Source organism: Hyperolius riggenbachi, chromosome 5, assembly GCF_040937935.1.
Source record: "Hyperolius riggenbachi isolate aHypRig1 chromosome 5, aHypRig1.pri, whole genome shotgun sequence".
NCBI classification, from domain to species: domain Eukaryota; kingdom Metazoa; phylum Chordata; class Amphibia; order Anura; family Hyperoliidae; genus Hyperolius; species Hyperolius riggenbachi.
The window spans coordinates 406,748,796-406,776,258 of record NC_090650.1 but is presented as its reverse complement, the minus strand read 5'-3'; the positions used below and the strand labels follow the sequence as shown (position 1 = coordinate 406,776,258).

The 27,463-nt window shown below is 45.9% G+C and overlaps 1 protein-coding gene across 13 annotated transcripts in view; it reads left to right on the top strand.

Annotated features, from left to right (window-relative positions):
* The window catches only part of TRPS1 (transcriptional repressor GATA binding 1), a 415,290-nt gene that overhangs the window by 198,335 nt on the left and 189,492 nt on the right, over positions 1-27,463 (top strand). For 12 of the 13 annotated variants that reach the window (XM_068237943.1, XM_068237938.1, XM_068237932.1 and 9 more), the window contains one exon: positions 15,455-16,569. In XM_068237943.1, coding sequence (XP_068094044.1) covers positions 15,455-16,569 — 1,115 coding nt within the window. The remainder of the gene's footprint in view (positions 1-15,454; positions 16,570-27,463) is intronic. The other variant, XM_068237944.1, reaches the window with a different exon arrangement.

The following is a 27,463-nucleotide window of genomic DNA, read 5'->3' as shown; positions in this document are numbered from 1 at the left end:
TCTAAGGCCCCGTTCACATCACAAACGCTGATGGCCATGCGTGCGGAACGCAACGCGTACGAACGCACGCCATCCGCGTTTGTGTGCGTTGCGTGGCTGATCCCATCACTGAAAAGTGAATGGGACAGCCATGCGTTTTTACAAAAAATGCGTGCAGTATGTGTTCCCGGACCGCACAGGTCCGGAACGCATGCAGTGTGAACATCAGACAGTGCACTCTATGCTCTGTCTTATGTCGTGCATGTCGGCCACCTGCACGCGTTTCCAAAATGCGGCTGGAAACACGTGCAGTGTGAACGGGGCCTTATGTCCTACCATATTATTATTATGTATTTATATAGCTTTGACATCTTGAGCAGCACTGTATAAAGTACATAGTCATGTCACTGACTGTCCTCAGAGGAGCTCACAATCTGCTGACATATACACAAACCTAGAGGTTAATCTGGGCCTTGCTGTGATGGAGCTGTATGGGCCCCAGAGGACATGGGACCCCTGTGCAGTCACACAACCCGCACAAGCCCATGTCCGCCACTGCGTGTAGGGAACCTAAAGTGAAAACCCATCTACCGTAAGTAGAGAGTCTTCTTGGTCAGTGGTCCATCCTGTTGTTCCACCACTGTCCCCTGGTGAAGTCCTTCCACCTTGTAGGTCGAATAACTCTCGGCACTACTCGAGGCATCTTCTTACTCGAGATGGTAAAATTGGTCAGTGGTTGACCAGTAAAAATTGAAGGTGTATACTATGCTTTAGTTATCTCATAGTTTGCACCCCGTGCGTCTCGGTGATTGCATGATGTGTCTGGGCTTTCCAAATAAATGATAAGAACAATAGAACCACCCATGGATCTGATCCCTCGGTTACGATTGATCACATCTCCCCTGTGTGCAGTCGCTGTACAACACGCTATCTTGACGATCAGCGGAGATGACAGCTCGATGCGCGCATTCTTTCTCCCAGAAGAGTTGTGAAATGCACTATTTTTACAATAATGAACGCTCTTCTCGCGTCCTTCCTTCAAAGTTTCAGATATTTCGCCTGACATTTAATTTCGGCACGCTGGCTTTGTACAATTTGCCCGGCTTTCTAATTAATAGCGAGGGATGTTCGTGAGCATCCCCAGTTATCTGGCTTTTCTGTGATGTTGCTGTTTATACCCCATCTTCCCTCTAATTTTATATTTTTATGGTGCGGCTGGAACATTTAATTATATAGATCTGGCGTACGTTCTCAGGGCCGCTTGGCATTCTGGGTCTCCGTCGAAAGGCAGAATGTCGCGTATTATCAATTCAAATGGAGTCAGGTTCCAAGACTTGAGGGATTTCGGATGCTCTGCAACGACTGCTTCGGCCTTTTTAAAGATCTGACTCCTGGACGATAGGGACGGGGGGTGGTTATTAGCGAAATGTCAGGGTGGAGGACGCTAGCCTCAGCTGGTGGATGGTGCGGGGCCGATAACATGATATAAACTGGACGTGTTTTGCAGGATTCACGGGTGATATTTTACCAGCTGAGCATATATTTGTGAAGGGGAATGAGCAGATTGCTTACTTTGAACCAAGCTATGGAGATGGTATAGAGTGAGCTCTCCCGGAGGAATCCCACGTCCATCTCTTGGCATACTGAGCAGTCTGGAGGATTTTGTCTGCTAGAGATCATTTATTTAGCAACTTGCAGGTTATTATTAACCCCGGCATCTTGGTTTTACTAACCACCCAGGCAGGTCTGGATTTACATCACAGGAGCCTATAGGCAGAGATGTCCTGTCACCCTAGACACCGCCCTCCATGAACCTATAAAGCCCCACTGAACAGCACCACACGGGTTCTGGCTGGCCCAGCTGTCACTTCTCCCTTACTTCCCCTGCTTGTCATAGGTAGCTAGAAGTGCTTTTTAGCATTAGGTAGCCAGAGGTACCCTCAGTATTAAGTAGCTAGAGGTGCCCCTGACTCAAGTAAGATCTCGTCGGTGGAATGCAGAGAGCAGGGGGAGTAACCTTTCATTTACACTCTCATCAGGACTCTGCATAGAGAAGGAGGGAGGGAGATACTAGGGGAGGGGAGTGAGCCACCATTCTATCATCAGCGCCTGTAGGCACATGCCTACAGTGCCTTGTGGTAAATCCGGCCCTGCACCCATGCCAGCACACGCCTGTAGTTGAAGCAATGTACTGCCGCTACCGAAGTGGCTACAAGACGGGGACAGGAAATGTGGGTGCCAGAGAGTGGAAGTTTGGTCGTCCCATAGGTGTCCATGCTAATATCGCCAAGTAACGGAAATGCGGGCACCTGATAAAATAGCTTGCACTAGACGCTGCCCGTTATCTTATTGGGTGCCCAAATTTCCCTCAATTGACGATATCAACATGGGCGGCTGTGGGGCACACAAACGTCTATATTTAATGTGTACAGATGCGAAGGCAGTGTGGTTATTGGCGGGTATGTGATGGGAGGGTGATTAGGGTTAGACATCGGTGAGGTGGGGAATTGGGTAGGAATAGGCATCAGTGGTGGGAGGGTGTCCTGTTAGGGTTAGGCATCGATGAGGAGATCGATTGGAGTTAACCGTTGTTAAGGGGCCCATACACCTTTTTTCTCGATCGCCGGCGGGTCGGGAGTGCGTCGATAGCGGCGTTCGAATGCCCGACGACCGACGCAATACACCGGGTATACATTACCTGTTCCGGCCGGCGTGAGTCCCCTGGTCTCTGCTGTCTTCTCCGCTCTGGTCTGGTCTGGTCTCCGGCATGCTTCACTTCTTCCCGCCCTCTACTGTTTAAACTTCCTGCCGGGCAGGAAGACCAGACCATAGCGGAGAAGAAGACAGCAGAGACCTAGGGAGTCGTGCCGGCGGAGCAGGTAATGTATGCGGGGGGGGGGGGAGGAGCGGCGGCAGCACCACCACCACAGATTGTGAACGGTTTCAGCCTGAAATCGGTTCACAATCTGTTTGCAGTAAGGCAGCCATACGATCCCTCTCTGATCAGATTCGATCAGAGAGGGATCTATCTGTTGGTTGAATCTGATGGCAAATCGACCAGTGTATGGCCACCTTTAGGATGGATTTTCTCCAAACTGTTATCTATGTAGCTGAGTTAAAATAAATGTACCTGATATCAGGCAAGGTGGACTTTGATGAAGGTCTCTCCCGGTGCTGAGAATTAGATCACAGCCTCTATCTAGCAGCTATTTGTGAGCACCGTAGGGTTACTTAGTTGTTAGCTCGGTGTCACGCTGGGATGAGGCAGGTTTGCATTGACCTCAGTCTAGATCCTGGAATACACAAGCCATCACAGGAGCCCTGAGGCAAGAGGACTTCCTGTGAAAGTGATGCGTTATCAGTAAAAGTGCATTGTCTTCACCTGACAGCAAAGCTACCTAGCTGTGTTCCTAATTCCTCCCCGGCAGGGTGGTGTGTGCCGTGGGCGTGAAGAATCATCTGGGAGCCCCGGCGAGAGTGGCGCGCACGTCACAGATTCCCACACCTCAGAAATTAAGTGTCTTTCTGGATCATAAAAGAACATTTTCCCCTTTGACGACGACAAGCGTTTCAATCTGTGAGGGAACATCACTAGACAGGTGTGGCCGACTCATGGGAAGGGCAGCCTCAACTTGCTATGGCAACCTTTATTTTAACAACAGGGCCTGAGAAAGGCAGCTCCTCCCCTCACTGCTGTCACTTCCAGCCTTAAATCACCAGAATAATTACACTATTTAAAGTCTTTTTTTTTAAGGTGGGGATAAAGCTCTGGCGTCTTTTTCCAGCCGTCTCTCCAACGCCGCTCTCCTTAAATAAAAGTCGATTTTTATCCTCTCTTGGAAGATGCAGTTGTGGGAATGTTTCTGTCTTCGCAGACTCTGGATGTGGAAAAGGTTATAAAATTTTAATAGCGTGTACTGTATGTGCATGCCTATCTGTCCAGTAGGTTTAACAGCCTTGGCTTTTTACATGTCCTGACATTCCAAGTTCAATTTCAGTTATATTTTCCCTCTTTATGCGCTTGTGATGAACTAATGTGGATTACTCACAAGCCATCCTGGGCCCTATAAAGGGTATTCTGGGTAAGAATGCCACAAAATGTTTGGAAGAAAAATGATCCTACAATGCGTTTACTAATTTAAGATCTTAATTTAAAGTCGTGCTTTACGCTGTTATTTTTTAATCTATATGATAGTGAATTTGCATTAATCACCAATCTGCAATGTTCTGTGCAGTGTACCACTGTAATTTTTGCAATAAATATGTTAAACTATTTACGTACCAGAAGTCTCTGGCCCCTTAAAGCAGCAGGTACAGTCATACTATCCCAGGAAAAAAAACACACATATAAGTAGATAAATACTTCTACGTATGTAACAGATGTTGTCACGATTGTGGAACTTTCCCCGTGATCAGCGCACAACGCGTGCGCTGACACGGCGGAGATCCTCCACAAGCGTATAATTTGCAGGAACCCAGCAAAAGGTGCTATGCACCTGTAGAGGGAAATTCCTGTCGGCAGATGGCGCTGGGGAGTGCAGAGGAACCAATCCTCTGTACCTCCACAAGTGCCAGACAGGAATTGTACGAAGCGCAGAACGCAATCGCAAGAGGCGATTGCGAATGAGATTGAGCAAAAGGGATAGGTTGTATGTGTGTGCGCCAATCCAGTCGCCACTCCGCGACCGCGCACACCCAACAGCAGATACGAAATAGGAACGCGATCGCGAGAGGTGCGATCGCGAGACGTGACACAAGGCAGAACAGAATAGAATACGAGGGTAGCAAAGGCACAGCAAATACAATAAGGAGATACGGAAAATAACAACCGCTAGCTAACCGCGAACACCGCACTCATTCGCAACAGTGCACGCGGTTATGCGCGATCTCCACGTGATAAGCACAATAGAGACAAGCACGCCTAACTAACCATAAACAGACAAACATGAAACAGGGGACGCGAGCGCTTGCTTAACGGTTACCTCACCGAGCCTGTAGCAAGCGCAGCGGACAAGACAGACACACGAAAAACAAGAACTAGGCAGGAAGGATCCACCGCTCTTCCGCCAGAGCAAGTGTGATCCAAGCAGGAACACAGATCAGAAAGATCCACAGCCGCTAACGCTAGCGGCTAGTGCGATCTCAGCAAGACAGAACGATTCGCTATCAACCGCCGTTGGTGATAGCGCAATCGCGACCGACAAGACAGAACAGAAGGATCCCCAGCGCTCGCACAAAGTAGCTAGCGCGATCCCAGGAAACAGAACAGAAGGATCCCCAGCGCTAGCACAAAGTAGCTAGCGCGATCCCAGGAAACAGAACAGAAGAGATAGCTGGCAGCAACCGCTGCACCAGCTATACTCCAAGAACATAGATCAGAACCATTTCCTGTCAACCACCATAGGGACAGGACAATGGCAAACAGGCAAGACAAGACAGAACAGGCAATACAGATAATACAACCTGACTGGGCTAGAAGGGGAGCCTAAAGCAACCCCCAGGAATTAACTATACTAGATAGCAATGGCTGACACTCCAGCAGTGTCCATCAGGAACTGAGCATGGAAGGGAAATGACCAGCAAAGCATTGTGGGAAAGACATAGTACTTATAGTACACGCCTCCAATGAATGTGGCCAGGCAATTTGCATGACAACGTATGCAAATTCCTCTGCAAGCACAAGCTGCAAAACTGACAGAAACTCTTCTTTCCAGAGTCCTGCAGCATGCAAACTTACACAATGGTCAAAGGGCTGCCTGTCTGCACAGGCAGCTGAGCAAATCATCACAGTACCCCCCCCCCCTCCAGGGTCGAATTCCAGACGACCCCCAAAACTGCTATTAGCAACAGACTCAAACTGAAGACTCATGAAGGTCGGGGCAGCCCGACAAGGTCCAATTCCAGAGTCAGTCCACCCGAAACCGACCTCATCGGAAACAGAAGCCACCGAAACATGCCCATCAGTACTACCAGTCTCAGTATAACACCCATCAGGACTGTGAACGCCAGAGAAGAAGCCATCGACACCCTCCAGACAATACCCACCACCTTCCACGGAGCGTCCGAAAATACCAAACCTGCCACAATACCTGTTTGAAGTGTCCCTTACAACACAAAAGCCACCGTTGATCTTATCCAGTGTACCAAGCAAAATTTCTCCCGGAATCTCCCAGAACCTTTTGAAGCTCCACAGAGATCCCAAGAGGGCAGAACAATCACCAGGCTCACATGGAGAATTACCAAGAACCCCCATGGAACCAATGACAATTCCGGATTCAGAATTACTAGGACACCCATCAAGATCAAGACTTTCAGGGACCACTTCTGGGCATGCAAGCAGGCAGGCCATATCAGAGCATGTCTCCACCGAGGAAGCATCTGAGTACGCTGGTAACCGAGACACACTTGGGCTTTCTGGGTCACAGAGCACACTGGGGTACACCAGCACAGGAGAACCCTCAGGACATGTCGGGGAACTGCCAACCTCAGAGTCCAGCACGACAAGACCAAAACCAGTACCGGACAGAGAATCATCATGAGTGGAGGTCACAGGCACTGGACTTCCAAAAGAAGACTCGGATACAAATTCAGACATTTCTGTGACAATAATATCATCTTTGACTACATATGAGTGAAGCTCCATCAGAGCTGAAAAGGTAGCCAGCAAGGCAGCAATGCCTACGGAAGAGGGTAACCCCTCAGAAGAATTCGGGGGGCAGGAGACATCTCCTACAAGTTCTGCACCCTTTGGGAGGAACTCGGAGACCTCCAGAACATCCAACAAGACCTCAGGAGCATCATTTTTCAAGTTTTCTAAAAAGGATTCTGAACTATCCATGTTACAGGGCAAAACTGGAACTTTATTTTGTGGACAGGGCAGATGTCCCAGGAATGGTTCCACCATAACCTGAGACTGGATCTCAGCATCATGAGGGGAATGTACAGGTATATTTACTGGAACACACACTGACTCCCTAACTTCATTCTCACTGTACCCAGAATTCTGTGTGGCAGTCAAACTAGCTTGTAACTCCAAAACTGCAGAAAAACAAGTAAAAATAGCAGCAATACCTAGACGAGCCTCTAGGGGCAGGGCAGGAGATATTGTACAAGGCAATGTTGACTCATCCAGAGTACAGGGTGGAGAGTCAAAACTTCCCTCAGAGCAAGAAAGGGACTCACAAATGTCAGTGTGATTGGACATCATATTGTTATTCATGGTACAGGGCAGGTTCAGAGAAAGCGTCTCTGAATAAGGCAAAGAGGGTTCAGCATCAGATTCGCAAAACCGAAGCGCTGTCTCACTCTTAGATTCGGCTAACAATGTCGAATCCGAGGAATCAGAACGCAAAACCTGCGAATCAAAATTCACTTTAGGTTGTGAAACTGACGCTTCTATAGCGCAAACCTCCGCGATCTGCGGAGCAGACTGCAAGGCATCTAGGACCGAAACGCTGGAGCAACTGTCCCCAGGCAACGGGCCCTTACAGGTGTGAACAGGGTGAGACAGAGACTCATCTGCAGAAGAAATAGTGACATCAACAGGACAAGCTTTATTAGGCATATTAATTTTACTTTTGACGCTGCACAGTCGAGAAACTTTCCCCATAGCAGGGTCACAGACGGAAGATCTCAAAGATCTGTTTCTAAATGACAAAGGATCCCACACATCCTTGAGGAAACCGGCAGACTCATGCCGATCACAATCTGCAGGAACATCCGAGAAACAGGCATCAGATCGCACAGATTCAAACTGCACACTGTCAGGAGCGAATCCTTCAGGATTCGCACAGAAATCAACCACAGCGGCACACTCATTCATTTCAGATTGCACAAAGTCAAGACTCACATGCTTTACCCCAGAAAGGCAGGAACAATCATCCGACAACGATGTCTCTTTATTGGAATCAATTGGTTGGTGTGTGTGCGCAACTCATCCAAAATAGTTTGCCATACATAGATCACCAGATCCACATCATCCTTGTCACATTCATCGGAATCAATCAGAAGGTACATAGAGTCAAGACAAGCATTCAAGACATCTTCGCTTTTTGCGATGTAAAAATCGCAAAAGGCTTTCCAATCAAAATCGAATTCCTCCAGCAAGGCCCCAACATCCCAGGAAGCAAATGGGGGTTCAAACAGGCCAGTATCCAAATAATCTCCATAGGGGTGGAGTTCAGGAACAAGAACAGATTTTTTAACTGCTTTAATGTAGTGTGCGATCCTACCTATAGCAGGATCCACATAAGCTTTGGATTGGGGCAAAAAACCTGGAAACTGATCAGCAGATGCATTATAAACATCATTATCATACTGCATGGTTTTGCCCATTTCAGACTTGACAGAAATAACCTCTCTATCTGTGGTTGCCATGGGCAACGGATCTTTCCGCTGGGAAGCCTTCCTAGATCTTTTACGTTTAGACTTAGAGGCTTTGGATGGCTGCTTTATGGATGAAAGAGTAGATGGAACAGCTGATTGAGCTGCTGACAACAACTCATTAAGGGGGTATGGTAATTGAGGTAATCTCAGCCAATTGTGAATTAAAAAGGCCAAGAATTCCAGGGGTCTTTGACTCAGGGTGGTATGATCTAACACATCATAACCCCACATTGACATTTCGCCCCCCAACAGAATGTAGACCATTTGGGGGGCCTAGGTAGACACTGGGGTGCATTGGAATTCAGGGTTCGCTAACAGTTTCGTACACTCAGACAAAAATTCGCCTGCTGATTCAGGTTCAAGTTTTTTAAATCTCTTAAAGGTACAAGAGCCATATTCGACAAAATCGTACAAATCGGAAATTCCGTCTACACTGGGGTTTTGGGTTGGGCTGGTCATTCTGTCACGATTGTGGAACTTTCCCCGTGATCAGCGCACAACGCGTGCGCTGACACGGCGGAGATCCTCCACAAGCGTATAATTTGCAGGAACCCAGCAAAAGGTGCTATGCACCTGTAGAGGGAAATTCCTGTCGGCAGATGGCGCTGGGGAGTGCAGAGGAACCAATCCTCTGTACCTCCACAAGTGCCAGACAGGAATTGTACGAAGCGCAGAACGCAATCGCAAGAGAGGCGATTGCGAATGAGATTGAGCAAAAGGGATAGGTTGTATGTGTGTGCGCCAATCCAGTCGCCACTCCGCGACCGCGCACACCCAACAGCAGATACGAAATAGGAACGCGATCGCGAGAGGTGCGATCGCGAGACGTGACACAAGGCAGAACAGAATAGAATACGAGGGTAGCAAAGGCACAGCAAATACAATAAGGAGATACGGAAAATAACAACCGCTAGCTAACCGCGAACACCGCACTCATTCGCAACAGTGCACGCGGTTATGCGCGATCTCCACGTGATAAGCACAATAGAGACAAGCACGCCTAACTAACCATAAACAGACAAACATGAAACAGGGGACGCGAGCGCTTGCTTAACGGTTACCTCACCGAGCCTGTAGCAAGCGCAGCGGACAAGACAGACACACGAAAAACAAGAACTAGGCAGGAAGGATCCACCGCTCTTCCGCCAGAGCAAGTGTGATCCAAGCAGGAACACAGATCAGAAAGATCCACAGCCGCTAACGCTAGCGGCTAGTGCGATCTCAGCAAGACAGAACGATTCGCTATCAACCGCCGTTGGTGATAGCGCAATCGCGACCGACAAGACAGAACAGAAGGATCCCCAGCGCTCGCACAAAGTAGCTAGCGCGATCCCAGGAAACAGAACAGAAGGATCCCCAGCGCTAGCACAAAGTAGCTAGCGCGATCCCAGGAAACAGAACAGAAGAGATAGCTGGCAGCAACCGCTGCACCAGCTATACTCCAAGAACATAGATCAGAACCATTTCCTGTCAACCACCATAGGGACAGGACAATGGCAAACAGGCAAGACAAGACAGAACAGGCAATACAGATAATACAACCTGACTGGGCTAGAAGGGGAGCCTAAAGCAACCCCCAGGAATTAACTATACTAGATAGCAATGGCTGACACTCCAGCAGTGTCCATCAGGAACTGAGCATGGAAGGGAAATGACCAGCAAAGCATTGTGGGAAAGACATAGTACTTATAGTACACGCCTCCAATGAATGTGGCCAGGCAATTTGCATGACAACGTATGCAAATTCCTCTGCAAGCACAAGCTGCAAAACTGACAGAAACTCTTCTTTCCAGAGTCCTGCAGCATGCAAACTTACACAATGGTCAAAGGGCTGCCTGTCTGCACAGGCAGCTGAGCAAATCATCACAGATGTATTGTACTGTCCTCGTTTTGATTGCAGTGAATTGTATGTACTGTAGTAAATAAAGAGAATCCTGTTCCTGGCATCTGCCATCTTAATTTCCTCTGATTGAAGCCAATCCTGATGTAATTTCCTTCCTTCCTTTTTTTTTTCCTCCCAGAAACTGCACTGTTATAGCTAGCTTGCTTTGGAAACACATGTGAGCACAGCATAGATCAGATTTCATCAGCTCACTGAACTTCCCTCAACCAATCAGCAAAGAGCAGGAATTTGGAAGGATGGTGAAGGAAATGGGGTGTAGGACTTTAATGGGAAAATAATCGATCATCAGATATGTCTTCCAGCTTAGGCTTTGTTCACATCTAAAATCGAAATCGCTGATGCCAGCGATTTTCAATTTTTTAAGCATTTCCCCCCCTCCCCTCCCAGTGCTCCATGGCGCACTACGATTTTGTGTTAAGCACTTTTTGAAAGTGCTTTTGCAAAGGGATTTGTCCCTGGGACGGGAGCTTGGCGAGGGGTGCGTTTATGGCCAAGACGCAAATGTGCCATGACTGCCCGGATTACCAAAAGTCATTGCAGCTTAACGGAGGACTGCGGGAAGACAGTGAAGGGCTCAGCGCTGCTCATGGGGCTGGAGGAAGCCCCAGGTAAGTATAAATTAAGCTTAGTGTACTATCTCTGGTACACTTCAAAGAGGAACTTTAAAGTGTACTTTAAAGAGGAAGCCCTGGGAAAGTATAAATAAGCGCTAGTGATCCATCTCTGGTTCACTTTAAGCTCTTAGTTGATTTGCTGGCATGCTGTATGTTCTAGCAGAGGTGACTTTTTACAGTACATTTGTAGAAGCTACGTTAGCAAGAAGCGCAAAAGCCTCATAGACAAGTATAGTAATAGCTACTTGCATCTTCCAAAGCGACAAGCAGGCAACGCAAAGCCTGAGTTTGGTTATAAATTTTGCTCCCCCCATCTGCTTTATTTCTGTATGTTTTTGTTGTTGTTGCGAACGTCTAAAATTGGAAGCGCTGCGCAGAGTGGATTGCTGCAAGGATGACAGTTGGTAATAGCGTGAAGCATTAAATAAGGGTTAGGCGGAATATAATAAATCACTTTTAGAAGGAAGTCTTGAAATACCTGGCCTGTTTCTTTCAAACAAGGTTTACACGAGAGTGACGGCTAAATAAGGAGGCGCAGGCAGCCGAGAGAGCTGCAAGCCATCTTAATTAAAAGAAAGTTAACTTTACGAGACAGCCTGCATGCTAACATAGACATCGCCGGTAATATTAACAGCAATAAACTCACCTGCCGTCAACATGGGTGACACGCAGCTGCCCTGTGATAGATGGCCGCAGCGAGGTCTGCTGTTTGTTTTCCTCCAGCCTATTAGACTTTATTTTGCATTTGATTGATTTCAGTTGTATCTAGGCCCAGGATTTCCATTTCGCAGCTCTGGCACATGCCAGAAAAGCCGCTGATAGCACTCTAGGGCTGTTCTTTAAGTGTGTGTGTGTGGGGGGGGGGGGGGGGTGTTGGAGGGGGGTCTCACAGCCCAGTAAAGCTGAATACTCAACGTAGTGACGCAGGAGGATGGATCCCAGCGACTCCTCCCCAACAACGAGTCTTCCCCGATCCATGTTGTTGTCGGCGGGTTCACGCCACTTTGCACGACAGGCACGAACGGGAAGTGAAGCGATTGCAGCACTTTGCGCAGAGTTGTCTAGGATCTTAAAGAGAGCCTGAGGAGGGCTCATAAAATAATTAAAAAAAAAAACTACCTGATACAGAGGGCTGGGCAGCTCAGGCAGCCGCCATCCCCACCACTCCATTCACCTGCAGCACATTGCTTCACTTTTGTGACCTCTGAGGTCACAATCCTGAAAGAAGAGAGAGATTCTCTCCCAGCTTGCAGAGAGGCAGGAGAGTGGCAGGGGGAGTGGCCAGGGAGAGAGAGCTGCCCAATGGCAGCTCTGGAAAGCCTGCAAGAACTGTATTTATTAACTGCAAGTGTGTGTGTGTGTGGGGGGGGGGGGGGGGGGCACGCTATAGCCCCCAAAATTATTGACAACATTTGTTGCTATTTTGGAGGGTAATGGGAGGAGAGGAATTCTCTGCTCAAAACGCTTACTGGGGGTGTTCTTGCAGGCTTTCCAGAGCTGCCATTGGGCAGAGAGCTGCGGAAGGGGGGGGGGGGGGGAGCACTGAGGCATGTCATGAGGCAGACAACATGCTCCTGTATCCCATCTAAACTCCCACCCCCCACGTACAGCCTCAGGATCTCTTTAAAGATCCGATCCGCCATGACGGTGTTATCGCTGCACATCACTAAACGGTGTTCATGTGATTGCACACCTGTACCCACATCACAAGATCTCGGAAATAATTGCTCGTCGCTGAAAAAAATCCCCAGCCGTGGATAAATCGTTGGGAAAATCGCGTAGTGGGTACTGACCTTTACAGTGTCAAAGGTTTCTCTTTCTCAATTTGGGGAAGGGATAGAAGTTGAACTTTTGCCAGATGCTTAAACTTATCTTGAAGGGAGAGGAACATGGAGACATATTTATTTGGATTTGGATAGTGCCAGTTGCCGCACTGTCCTGCTGGTCCTTTGCCTCCTATGCAAAAAGCTACAGACACAGAATGAGTATGCAGGGCAAGTGCTTTAGATAGAGTCTGACCACACTAACCACAGAGTTCCAAATTGCCCAGCAAGCTCATGGTGAACCAAAACTCTTAGGAACGTGTTAGGAGATAAAAAAGACCAAGCCAGACCTCTTACTTACAAGTATGGTATCATCCTGATTTAAAACTTCTTACTTAAAGTAAATAAGAATTGCTATAAAGAAAAAGCCAGATACTTGCCTAAGGAGAGTGATGGGAGGCTCTGGGTCCTATAGCACCTTTCCGCTCCTCTCCCGGGGCCCTCATTGCAGCGGCAGCTCTACCATTTGAATCTTCTACCGTGGGGGACTTTGGAAGTCTTTGGGAGCTGAGTTCACCTAAGAACAAGCTGCTCCATACTGCACATCCAGGAGTGCGGAAGAGAGGGAGCATTATGGAGTGACCCATCTTCAGGATGTCTCAGGCTCCCAAAGACTTCCCAAGCCTCCCTTCGGCGACAGATACAGCAGTATTTGACCAATTGATTTTAAAACACTTTGCAAAACAGAAATTTGCCTTCTTATAGCAGAAGGTATTTGTGATTATTTGGTGTCCCGCAATGCATCACTGCTGAATATGCAAAATGCCCTTTTGTTGTCCCTTAAAGCCAAATGCTTCCAGAACTGCTGGAATGCAATTATGTGTCAGCTTGTTAATTTTATGTAAAACAGAAATGTACCTTCTTAAAACAGACGGTATTTTCGTCTGTTTAGGTTGGAGTGTGCTTCTGAGGTGTCCCACAATGCATCACTGCTGAATATGCAGTTTTTTGGTCCTTTTTAGCCACATTCCTAGACGTTCTGGTTCACCATGAGCTTTCTGGGTAATCTATAACTCTGGGTGTTTCAAGTCCTACCACATAAAGCCACATTGATCCATGCCATGCACTGATATGGACCAACTAGAACGAAACATTCTGTATGCATGTTGGATTATTGTGGCTCTGTACAAGAGATTCAGACATAACTGAAGCCAGGGCAGCCTGGCAACTGGCATTGTTTTACAGGAAATAAATAAGGCAGCCTCTGCTACTGGCTCACTTTCATTACATCAATAATCATGGTGCCCTGCAAACACTAAAGCACCGGTAAATCACATCTGATCAGATTGTAGGATTGATATACGGCCAGTGGATAATGCTCTGATGCAATGAGCCCTTGCTCTCTGCTTCACCCAAACATCTTGTTATCTTTACAGCAGCACCTCCTATGTAGGCCTATCCCCGGCACTTTGATGTATCGGAAGCAATGTGGCCGGAGGGTGATGTAGTCTGCTAGCGGGGTCCTGAGAAAAGGCCGTTATTGGCTTTTGAGTATAAGGCATAATTAAATTGCAAAGATTTGCACTGTTATAGGAAGCTCAACAGCTAAATCAATATCTTTAATATCTGAGTGTATACAATGTTTATCGGTTTAATTTTGGCTTTGAAGATGTCAGTTATTATTAAATGGAGTTTGAAAAACGTTGCTATACTTTTATATGTTTTTCCATTTACAATAAAAAAAAACAAAAAAACAAAACAAATGTAAACTCTTGATTGTGGAATTCCAAGCAAAATTATTTTCAGTTTTGGATATAGAGTCTCAGCCAACCAGCACAAATCACCGGCAGTACTCACAGTGGTAAAGGCCAACTTTTAAGGCTATTTGTGGACCCTGATGTGGGTTCCACGGCTTCCTCAAGGTTAATATACTTTCAATTACTGCATTTTAACTTTAAATACAGAGCTCATGGTATGTCTATAGAGTGAGGTATAGTACTGTATTAGTTAGGCCTATTTTTAACATTTAGTCTCAAGCAACCAGAAAGAACACTTATTATCTGGCATCAGCCGATCCCTGTTGGTGCCGGATAACCAAGACTCTACTGTAGGTGGGGAGAGACAGGACATTTTAATATTTTGGGTTATTTCCTGTTATGTCATTAGTCAGATGATGTCAGTTAATGTCTTCCACTGCAATATATTAGACAGCCAGTTAAAAAAAGTAGGACTAGAGATAATTTTTTACATACCGTGTAATTCATGGAGAAGCATGAGGTCAAAATTAACAGGTGACTGGCAGGTCTTTGATTAGTTACTGCTGAACATGTGATCATGTCTAATTTCTGCCTCCTTTTTTGATACACAGGATGTCTTCCTCACTTCCAGTCCCTGAGCCCTCAGTGGGTCTCTATAGTTTTAACATGATTTCTGGTGGTCCCAAAGGCTGGAATAAAAATCTTACAGTAGTTCTAATTTCTTAAGTCGTAAAATTTAGTAGTTCTAATTTCTTAGGTCCAAAGGTTTTATTTGTTGCAGTCCCTATCCCTGTTGAAATTGCTAGCCCACTTCCTTTTAGGATAGAGTTTATAGAAAATCCCCCAAAGAGGTTCTATCCAAAATTTGAACACATTTGGTACCCGGACTTGATGTTTGATGTGACTACAAAAATTCAGATTTCCCGCGGAATTGGCATTTCCAAACATCTCCAGGCACTAATACATGTAACACACACTTTTTATTAATTTTCAAGGCTGCAGAATTGTCTCCTTGTTGATTCCTGACTTAGGAATGTCTTACTTTGTTTGCAGGTGACCTTCGGTGGGACCTTCATCGGCATCGGGCGCAAAACTCCAGACTGCCAAGGAAATACAAAGTACTTCCGCTGCAAATTCTGCAACTTCACCTACATGGGCAACTCCTCGACGGAGCTGGAGCAACACTTTCTAAAGACGCACCCAAACAAAATGAAAGTGTCCTCTGATTCTGGTAAACCAACAGAGAAATCGTCCAATAAGTCCAGCCCCGTCCCGCGTTCTTGCGAGCCTGGTGAAATGGGAAAGTGGCAAGACAAAATCACTGTTAAGTCAGCTGATGATGTGCCAGTTGGATATTCGGTGCCTATTAAGCCGGTAGATGCTTCCAAGCAGAACGGTAACGATGACACCAACTACTACTGGTGCAAGTTTTGTAGTTACAGCTGCGAGTCCTCCAGCAGTGCCAAACTTTTAGAACATCACAGCCAGCAGCATGGGGGTGGGGGGTCCGAGGGCCCTAATTTGGACTCCAATGACAAGATCTTCAGGAGATCGGTCATTAATGAAAACGAAATTGCCAAAAATTCCGATGAACCGCTCTCGGCAAAAGTAGAAAAAGGATTGGCCAAAAAGAAAGACCTCTCCATTAAGCCAGCGGAGGATTTAATAGTCACCAGCTACAATTGTCAGTTTTGTGACTTTAGGTACTCAAAAAGCCATAGTCCAGAGGTCATCCTGGTGGGTCCTCTCTTACGCCATTACCAACAGCACCACAATATCCACAAGTGTACTATTAAACATTGCCCGTTCTGTCCCAGAGGCCTCTGCAGTCCCGAGAAACACCACGGAGAGATTTCTTACCCTTTTGCTTGCAAAAAAAGTAATTGCTCTCACTGTGCGCTCTTGCTATTGCACTTGTCTGCTGGGGTGACAGGTAGCCCACGAGTTAAACACCAGTGTGATCAATGCCCGTTCTCCTCTCCTGATGTAGATGTGCTCCTCCTTCACTATGAGAATGCCCACGAAGGCCAGGCATCTGAGGTCAAGCAGGAACCGAATCACCAGCACGTCGCTGATGGACAGCTGACCGTCAAAGAAAGCAAGGAACACACGTGCACCAAATGTGACTTTACCACCTTGGGAGAGGAAGATCTTTCCCGACACTACAGGTGAGGCCACCAATAGCCACCGCTAATCCATAGCTCATTTTACTTTTGTATTTGAGGGTTATTTTCACTGAACTCATAATACTTAAAATGGTCTTCAAAATAAGAATGGCTGGAATGGAGAGCTGGACCAAGACATGTATGGTAGGGTATTTTTAAAGGACAGCTGAAGCAGGGGCATAACTAGAAATTAAGTCCCCCCCCCCCCTCCCAGGAAAGCTGTGATAGGGCCCCCTTAATGTTCCCACCCCTTGCCTTGCCTCCCCTTGGAGACCCTCACAGCCTGGGGGCCCATCTCACATGGGTCATAAAACAAGTGTGGCTATCATGCTCTTTACACCAATAGTAAGTGTAACCACAGAAACACCTGATCTGCACTATTGGAGGGAGGGTTACTAGGGCCTACCAACACTCCTTGGCGCCCCTGCAGTAGCAGGGGCTGAACCCCTGTAGTCACGCCCCTGCGAAAGGGATATGAAAGCTGCCATATTTATTTCATTTTAAACAATACCAGTTGCCTGGCATCCTGCTGATCCTCTGCCACTATTACTTTCTAGCCATAGACCATGAACAAGCATATGCAGATCAGGTGTTTAGAGGCGGATGGTCATCAGTATGGCCAGGCAACTGTTTTTGCCTAAAAGGAAATAAATATGGCAGCCTCCATACCCCTCTCGCTTCAGTTGCACTTTAAAGGGGAACTCCAGTGAAAATAATGAAATAAAAAAAGTGCTTAATTTTTACAGTAATTATGTATAAATGATTTAGTCCGTGCTTGCCCATTGTAAAAGCTTTCCTCTCCCTAATTTACATTCTGACATTTATCACTTGGTGACATTTTTACTTCTGGCACGTGATGTCAGTGGAAGGAGATGCTGCTTTCTTTTTTGGCAGTTGGAAACAGCTGTAAACAGCTATTTCCCACAATGCAACGAGGTTCACAGACAGGAAACTGCCAGGACCATGGTCCTCACCGTTTCCTGTGGGAGGGGTTTCACCACAATATCAGCCATACAGAGCCTCCTGATGATTCGTGTGTGAAAAAGAATAGATTTCTCATGGGAAAGGAGGTATCAGCTACTGATTGGGATGAAGTTCAATTCTTGGTCACAGTTTCTCTTTAAAGCCAAACCCATCCCAAATCTGAACAAAGCAAATTCTCAAAGTCATCATATTAGTGTAAATTTAAGTATTAAAATGGAAGCTAGACTTTTCAAATTGAAAAGGCCATTGTGTAGCTCTGCTTGTGCATCATGTTCATGCAGGGTCAGGTTCTCTTCTGTCTAGTTTAATCTTGGCAGATTGAGGTCTTACAATTGCTACATCTACTTCCTGTGAGTTACAAGTTCAGCTTCCTTATGGAGACACATGATTTCAGGGATGATAAGAAATGTAGCCTGGCATCTATTGTTTTTCATACTTTTGCTGCCTCACACATTAGATGACATTTGGCCAATGTGGCCATCAAGAAAGTTCATTGTTCTCCTTTTCACCCAACTCTTTCAGAAGTCGCTGGCCTCCTCTCCTTTCCATAACAACTAGCCTAGGCTGGCAGCGCATCTGTACAGCACTCAGCCCTGAACTGTTGCCGAAGCAGCCGACTAATTTCATACATCATGTCAGCATGGATTAAAGGGGAACTGACGCAAGAGGCATATGGAAGCTGCCATATTTATTTCATATTAAACGATACCAGTTGCCGGGCAATCCTGCTGATCCTCTGTCTCTAATACTTTTATCCATAGACCCTGAACAAGCATACAGCAGATTAGGTGTTTATGACATTATTGTTAGACCTGACAAGATCTGATGTTATTCAGACGCTACTGCAGCCAAATAGATCAGCAGGGCTGCCAGGCAACTGGTGTTGTTTAAAAGGAAATAAATATGACAGCTTCCATATCCTTCTCACTACAGTTGTCCTTTAAAGTCTCAAAGGGACATTTCCAACATCATCTGAAATCTAAAGTCTTGTACCTACCTTCAGTTTTGATAAGCCAATGACTGGCCAATTTTACCATCTCTATGTCGTGTGAGCGTCAAAAGCTTTTGAGTACTATGATAACAGATTGTGTAGGTAAATTGTCATACTACATGGTGATAAAATTAGTCAGTGATTAACCAATCAAAATGGAAGGTGTGTACAGGGCTTGAGCCATGAAGAATTGGGGCTGTTATCTGGGCCGGTTCTAGACCTCCTGCTGCATGAAGCAAACTTTGGAAGATGTGCTGGCGGTACCATGGCACCATCATTGGGCCAACCACTGCACTTGATCAGTAGTAGTAACCTATTAGATGTCACTGCTACTGTTTGAGTGCAATGATTGGCCCAATATGATGGTGCAGTGGTCTTGTCTGCAAGATCATTGGCACCCTTTAGCTAAAGGAGAAGCAGGTGGCTGTTATTGGCCGGTCTGGTGCCAGCAAACCTCGCCTGATTGGTCGCATGCCAAAGCTCCCCCTCTGACTGCCCACGGTGATCACTCGCCAGTGACAGAGTTTTACCATAACGTGCCTGTATAAGAGGCATATATCGACACCTTGCCTGTTTATGATGTCATAGGGAAGGGCAGGTGACATCGGTCTGATGACGATGGGGATTCTGGGATGTTGAATGAAGAGGGTAGTGTGTGTGCCAGGAAGGAAGGCGGGCGGGATAGTGGAGAAGAGGCAGGCGTCAGGTTGTCCAAACGCCACCCCCTACATTTTGCTACCTGAATCATGTGATTAAGTTAGCTTCATGGTAGCGCCGGCCCTGTCTGTTACGAGCACAAAGTCATTTTGTACCCTGAATCAGTATACTGTTTCTAATACAACATGCTCAGTTTGTGTATAATCTTTGGCGGATTTCAAAATTTCCCTCGTTTGAAGCTATAATAGCAAAATATAGTGGTAAACATTACACGTTTATAGCCATATTCTCAAATTAAAAAGTAACCGTGTAGTAAATCCAGCAATTACATAATTAACGTAAATGTTATTATGGTATTTTAGATGTTAAAAAACGCAACGTTAAAGACAGAGCAGCGGAATTGAATTTTATCTTTCAGTTAAATCTGCTACCGGCAATCTGCTGCGGTCCGTGCAAAAATAAATCAAATTTGCATGCGGCTTGCTGTAGGCTGAGTCCTTGCTTATTTTTATTTCTCACCTGTAAATATTAATCTCATTTCAGTGTTTCTTCAGCCTTACGTATTTATGCTGCCGTTTCTTCAGTAAAGCGGAGGGATTTTTTTTCGCATAAATTTGCTGGTTTCACTTTGAATCTTGGCCACATATTTAGAAGGGATGTTTTGCAGAGACCCAAAAATACACGTCAGTTGCACAAAGTGCTAAAAGTGCTAAAACTGAGAGGAAGTACAGTCAAAAGGCAACACCGGAACTCATAAGAGAGCAAAATGACTGTGATTTTTCTACATGTAGTAACATTTATTTTGGGGTAAAGGGGGGGGGGGGGGGGGGGGGAGTGGGGCACTTTTTTATTGAGGGCACACCAAACACTGGGGTGTATGCACAAAACAACATTGAACTTTATGTGCGCAAACATCGCAGGTAAAGTTTCACTCACGTTACATACAAACTGTATAATAGCATTACTAAGGTTGTACACTCAAACAGTTACATCAAAAAGATTCCCGGCAACAACGACCTAGTAGAACACATATTAATCTATAAATATTTTGGATTAACCCCCCTGGCGGTCTATTAAAAACCGCCAGGGGGCAGCAGAGCAGTGTTTTTTAATTTATTTTTTTTTAATCATGTCGCGAGCCGAGGGCTCGCTACATGATAGCCACTGTGCAGCGGCATCCCCCCGCCCTCTTCGATCACCTTTGGCGATCTCCAATCAGGAAATCCCGTTCAAAGGACGGGATTTCCTGGAGGGCTTCCCCCGTCGCCATGGCGTCATCGACGTCGTGACGTCATTGGGAGTCCCGATCTACCCCTCAGCACTGCCTGGCACTGATTGGCCAGGCAGCGCACGGGGTCTGGGGGGGGGGGGGCGGCGCGGCGCGCAGCGGCGGCTAATCGTCGGGTAGCGGCGGCGATCGGAATGCACACGCAGCTAGCAAAGTGCTAGCTGCGTGTTGCAAAAAAAAAAAATCATGCAAATCGGCCCAGCAGGGCCTGAGAAATCCTCCTGCGCGGCATAGCCCGTGCTCAGCACGGGCTTACCGCCAGGGAGGTTGACCCTCAAAATTGTTAGGGAACAGCGCAACCATGCAGTTATACAATGAAATTAGAGCAACAATTGAATGAGCTGTAATAATCAATAACTTTATTAGTGTATCAAAGTCAGTTTACCATGTTCACCATAATCATGGTGGAGGATAGAAAAAGCTTTTAAAAACACACAAAATTAAAAAGCGCCTGGAACAGCGGGGATGTAAATATTTACCTTCCCGGCTCCAGCGCAGGCGCAGCTCTTGGCTCGGAAATAGGCGGAAATAGCCGATACCTGTCAGGTCTGCTCTACTGCGCAGACGCAAGTCTCCTGTGCCTGCGCAGTAGAGCGGACCAGACTGAGATTGGATATTTCCACCTATTTCAGAGCAGAGAGCTGCAACAGCGCCCCCGCTGGATCAGGGAAAGGTAAATATTGCACAGCCTGACAAATTGTCAGCTGTGCTTTCAGTGGGCTGCAGCGAGACCGCCGTGGGACGAAGGCGGATGAGGAAAGCCTCAATAGGATCCAGAGGCTTCCCCTTACTGAAGTGAGTACCCCCCAGGAGAACTTTTTTTAATACAGAGTCTCTTTAAGCACCGTATCACAATCACTCTAGAATAGGCCTGGGCAAACTTGGCCCTCCAGCTGTTGAGGAACTACAAGTCCCACAATGCATTGCAGGAGTCTGACAGCCACAGTCATGACTCATAAAGGCAAATGCATTGTGGGATTTGTAGTTCCTTAACAGCTGGAGGGCCAAGTTTGCCCATGCCTGCTCTTGAATTATGGTAAAATGTTGCATGTTTTGTGATTGCCGATAATCGCGAATCGCCCACGATCGGTGGCAATCGCCGCAGTGAGATCACTGCCATTAGTTAGTATTGCGCTAGCACTTTAAAAAGCGATTCAACGATTAGCGGGAATCGCCCGCTTATTTGCCCCAGTGTGAATGGGCCCTTACAGAACATAAAAAGCTCTTCCAGATCAGTACAAATTGTTGCTTCATTTTCATAGTAGAGATTCAGATATAAAGTTGTATTTGTGTCAGGTGCTCTTTAAGTTATTTTGTGCCTGTGTGTGTGGTTTTTTTTTTCTTCTACTGTTGTAATATTATCACAATTAAACATAAATAAATAATAAAATGCAGGAAATAATAGATTGGGCCAAGTGGCTTTTGACAGATTGCAAAAGGATTTCCTAGGTCTAGTGTGTCATATTCATAAATTATTTCCTCGTAATCGAGAAATTTTAGAATCTTGAAGTCAGCAATAACTCTGCTTGATATATGCCCAACATCTGGACTTTAATTACAGCAGAACAAATGCTCCGTCCTCCAAACATGATGCTGAATCTGTAAGGGAAGACTGGGAAAGTAGACCTTTGCTGGAAAGTCATGGCACATAAGTAGAGATGATCACTAAAAGGGAGTCTGAAGCAAAGAATAAAACAAAACAAAACAGATACTTACCTAAGGAGAGGGTAGGCTTGGGGTCCTATAGAGCCTCCCCGTTCCCCTTCTGGTTCCCTCGTTCAGCCCCGGGCCGCCCATGAGGCGGGGGGAGGCAGGTTCCTCAGGCCCCGGAAGTGGGGGAGGGCAGTGCCCGCCTGGCCGTGGGGGGAGGGGGCGCCGAGCTTGAGAGGGTAGCAGCCAGGAAGGTGGAGCAGTTGGAACACCCCCCTCACCTGGGGCTCCCTCGTCCGCTCTCCTCCTCCAGCTATTTTCTCATAATGTAATTACGTTCAGCCAGGCAGCAAAAAGTGCAATGACTCACCTACATCCCTCCCTCACAAGTTTGCCTCAGGTGGCAAAAAGTATGGAACCAGCCCTTCCCGCCTTCCACCGCTCGCTCCTCCATTCAAATCTCCCTTTGTTGGGGGCTGTGGAAGTCTTTGGGAGCACGAGTGCTCCTGAAGATGGGCGGCTCCGTACTGCACGTGCGAGAGCGCGCGGCAGCACATACGCAGTATGGAACGGCCCGTTTTCAGGAGAACTTAGGCTCCCAAAGACTTCCGAAGCCTCCAGCAGTGGCAGAGAGAGTGCAGTCTCCGACTCATCGGTCGGGAACAGCTAACTGGGGTGCCAGCGGTGGAACGCAGGGACCAGGAGAGGAACGGGAAGGCTCTATAGGACCCAGAGTTGTTTCAGACTCACTTTAAATGCTTATGGCTGGGTGCACACATAGCAGAAACGCTAGCGTTGCATAAAACAATACAATTTTGCCGTTAATGGATGCCTATGGGCAGCAAGAAAAAGCGCATATGCGTTTTCTATGCGTTTTCACACCTGCATTTTTGAAGTGTAACTGTCGGGCATAAAATCAAAAATCAATTCTTTATTTTTATCTGGTAATAAACAAGTAATAAGGATGCTAATCAGGAAATCCAAAAGTTAAAATCTCTATTACTTTTCTTGTTTATAAATGATCATTCCTCAGTTTACCTGACTCTTATTTGGTACGTTGCCGCACAAAGGAAGTTGCGGGGCATGCTGGGTTGTCCTTTTTTGCTTCTGCACATTAGTTAAGTCTGAGGGGAAATAAAGAAGCAAAAAAAGACAACCCAGCATGCCCCGCAACTTCCTTTGTGCGGCAACGTACCAAATAAGAGTCAGGTAAACCGAGGAATGATCATTTATAAACAAGAAAAGTAATAGAGATTTCAACTTTTGGATTGCCTGGTTAGCATCCTTATTACTTGCTTACCAGATAAAAATAAATAATTGATTTTTGATTTTATGCCTGACAGTTACACTTTAAAAACGCTGGTTTTGTTGCATATTATGCAGGAACGCTGCCAAAACACACATAATGAAACTCAATGATAACGCAATGGCATGCGTTTATCATGCATTACTATGCGTTTTATATGCGTTTTTTCACCCAAAACATTTTTTTTTGTTGTATTTTCCCTTGCTGTTGTCTTCCAAGTGATTTGCATAAATGGAAATATTAAAACGCATGGAAAACACATACAAAACTCATGCATTTTGTATATGCAAACCGCAAACGCATGCAAAACGCATGAACAACGCATGGCAAACGCACTAATGTCGCAGTAAAAATGCACAAAAACCGCACACAACATTGACATAAAATGGAGCCTTTCATGATATGTGAGCCCAGCCTATGTCATTTGGTAGGGAAATTGTTTGCAGCCTGGAATTGCACCAATCAAAAATTACAGGAAGTTAATTTGATTGGCCCGAATTCAAGCATTATATGAAGGAACTTTTCATGTAACTCAAAATTATTTGCATCTCTGAGTGTCTTTGTACTCAAGAAGATCCAGCAGGACACAGTCAGAGTGGGGGGCAGTCATGTTTGCTGATGATGAAAGATTATACTTAAAGGATACCTGAACTGACATGTGACATGATGAGATAGACATGTGTATATACAGTGCTTAGCACACAAATAACTAGGCTGTGTTCCTTTTTTTATTTATCTGCCTGAAAGAGTTAAATATCAGGTATGTAAGTGGCTGACTCAGTCCTGACTCAGACAGGAAGTGACTACAGTGTGACCCTCACTGATAAGAAATTCCACCAATAAAACCCTTTCCTAGCAGAAAATGGCCTCTGAGAGCAAAAAAAGAGATAAAAAGGGGACTTTCTTATCAGTGAGGGTCACACTGTAGTCACTTCCTGTCTGAGTCAGGACTGAGTCAGCCACTTACATACCTGATATTTAACTCTTGCAGGCAGAGGAAGAAATAAAGGAACGCAGCCTAGTTATTTGTGTGCTATGCACTGTACAAACACATGTCTGTCTCATCATGTCACATGTCACTTCAGGTATCCTTTAAAGTGCATCTGAACTGTTGCACAGGATAAAAGGAAAACAGAGAGAAATGCACCCTGTATGTATTTAGAGAATTTAGCTTGTCTAATTTTCCTTCATCTGTGATTAATCACAAGTTGTAATTTGATCTCTCAGCTGTGTCAACTGGTTGCCCTGGCAGAGAAGCTAATTGGTAAACACAGGATGTTAACAATATGTCTGCTTCCATGAAAGCAGGAAGTAGACATACTGCAGAATTATTGCAGGACTTTGTATCAGCTTTAACAAAGAAATGTTTTTCTTTAAAGGTCGTTATGCTGCTGATTATCTTTTAGAGCTGAGAGGAAGTTCTGAGTTCAGGTCCGCTTTAAAAGGACATAAATATGGCAGCCTCCATATTCTTCTCACTTCAGTTGTCCTTAAACCTTTTTTTTTTTTAATAGTGAATGAGACATTTTCCTTCGGTGAATGATCCTAACAGGCAACCTTTATTAGACCATAAATTTGTCTTGGCCCGAAAGGAAGCTTTAAAACCAAATGGACTTCTCCCATTTACAGAAAGGAGCTTGCCACTTGGTTTTGTGTTTGAATTCCCGGCTCTCTCATTTGTAAAAATATCACCTCCCTTGCCAGTGTTTATTGAGTCCAAGAGGTGGAAATTCTGTCTAGACCTACAAAGCCCAGGCCTGCTCGATTCTGCAGCGTTTACAATGCTCCTTTTCTTAGCCACGAGTTCTTTCCAGGTTAGCGTATGGAAATATTCCTTCCACAAGGAGCAGGACTCTGGGATTTCGCTATGACATAATGTGGAAGACGTTCAACTCCAGCAATCTCCGAGACGGTTCCACCTCGCTGCCTCGCTTGCTCACCTGTCTCTCGTTCTTTTCGCAGATTGATATCTTGACATTCCACCTGCACTGAGCTGGAAGTGTGTAACACTATTGATTCAGAGCAGTACAGCGCTTAAACAAACACATTATACTGTTCCTACACTGGCGGGAACAAAGGAAACCTGGATGTGGGTTCAGTTTACTCTGCTCCGAAAGAGATCAGTCATATTCGGCTGGGTAGGGAAATGCTGTCGATCGCTGATCCTACTGGTGGTGTTCCTCGTTGAGGCCTGTTGTCACATGACCCTAAACTTTCCCTGAGCTAATCTTTAAACTGACTTGCTGAGTTAAAGAAGAAAACTTTAGGAAGTAAACGTGCATCCAATCTGAAGACACTAATGTTTAACTAGACATGTGAAGGTCTGTTATCTGAGTAAAAGTAACTTGATGAACTGAGGTCAAATAAATCACCTTTGACCACGTCAGACCAAAAACTTTTAAAGTGTACCTGTAAGGAAAAATTTGCACCTACGGGATACTCACTTCTACAGGGGAAAGCCTTAGGATTCGAAAGTGGCTTCCCCCTTCCTCCTCTGTTCCAATGCTAGTCTAACGAAAAAAAGCTTGTCCACGCATGTTGGCAGCTCATGCAGATGCAGTAGCTCAGTCTTGCTCGGCTTTCTTCAGAAAAAGCCAGGCTGGATTATGTCCTTGCCACTGCAAAAGCGCTCTGCACCTGGGCAGTAGCACAGCCCCGATCGGTCTCGGGTATGTCCGCTGAAGCCCGAGCTGGATGCTTGTGCGTGCGCAAGTGCGAGGAGGTCACTTTTCGGGGGTCCTAGTGCAGGATCGAGAGGACGGGGAAGCCTCTTTAGGATCCAGAGGCTTCTCCCTCCCAGGGTGAGTACCCCATAGGGGAGCCTTTTTTTAAAGTTAACTTGGTCAGGCCAAAATTGAACTTAATTATCGATTGCTCCAGATCTCACTGGAAAGGGGGCAGTAGCACATTTGCGACCTGATGGACCCCCCAGGTCTTTCCCTATCTAGTAGTTATCCCCTGGGGTCCCTGCAAAGTGCTCACAGTGGAAAGTGCCCACCAACTACTCTGCAGGGGCACCAATGTATATGAGGGAGACTTGGGGGGGGGGGGGGGGCACGGCAGTTCCGTTAAATTTTTATAGAGTTAAGTTTATTAAAAATCTGTTTGCAGTGTGTGGCAGGAACTTATCTGTCTTCTATCAAAGAGGGATCTGTATGTTGAGCCCCTTTATAGGATCACTAGGTAGATAAATTCCATCTCTGACGTTAAAGTAGCAGGGACAGCCATACTATCCCAGGAAAAAAATACATGTATAAGTAGATAACTACTTGTTCTACTTACATAACATATGTATTGTGCTGTCCACATTTTGATTTCAGTGAATTTTATATAGTAAATAAAAAAAATTCTATTCCAGACATTTTCCATCTTGATTCCCTCTGACTGAAGCCAATCATGATGTCATTTCCTCCCTTACATTTTTTTTCTTCTAGAAACTGCACTGTCATAGCTAGCTTGCTTTGTAAACACATGTGAACGTAGATCAGATTTCAGCAGCTCACTGAACTACCCTCAGCCAATCAGTGAGGAGCAGGAATGTGGGAGGGGTGATGACAAGCTTCCTTCTCCTTTCAGCAGCTCACTGAACTGCCCTCAGCCAATCAGTGAAGAGCAGGAATGTGGGAGGGGTGATGACAAGCTTCCTTCTCGTTGGCAATGGCAAAAATAGAGTCAGTCTGACTGAGATAAGATTTGTTAAAGAAAAAACATTTCTGAATAGATTGGAGTGCCTGCAATGCAGGCTCAGGTTGCAGGCTGCATATTAAACACAGAACAGTGGGAAAATGGATTTTGATTATGTGGCTGACAATTCCTCTTTAAAGGAGACTCAGTACAGCGTTGGGGTTCTTAGAAGACATCCAGAGCAGACACCTGATTATTGGACAATAAACAGCCCCCACCATTTCCTTATGATATTACTCATTCCATTAGCGATGCACTTCCATGCTTTTGCCTGGTTCTTACGACAGGTGCACTTGATTATCTGAATGCAGCCTTAAGGTGGGAATTTCTCTGTACA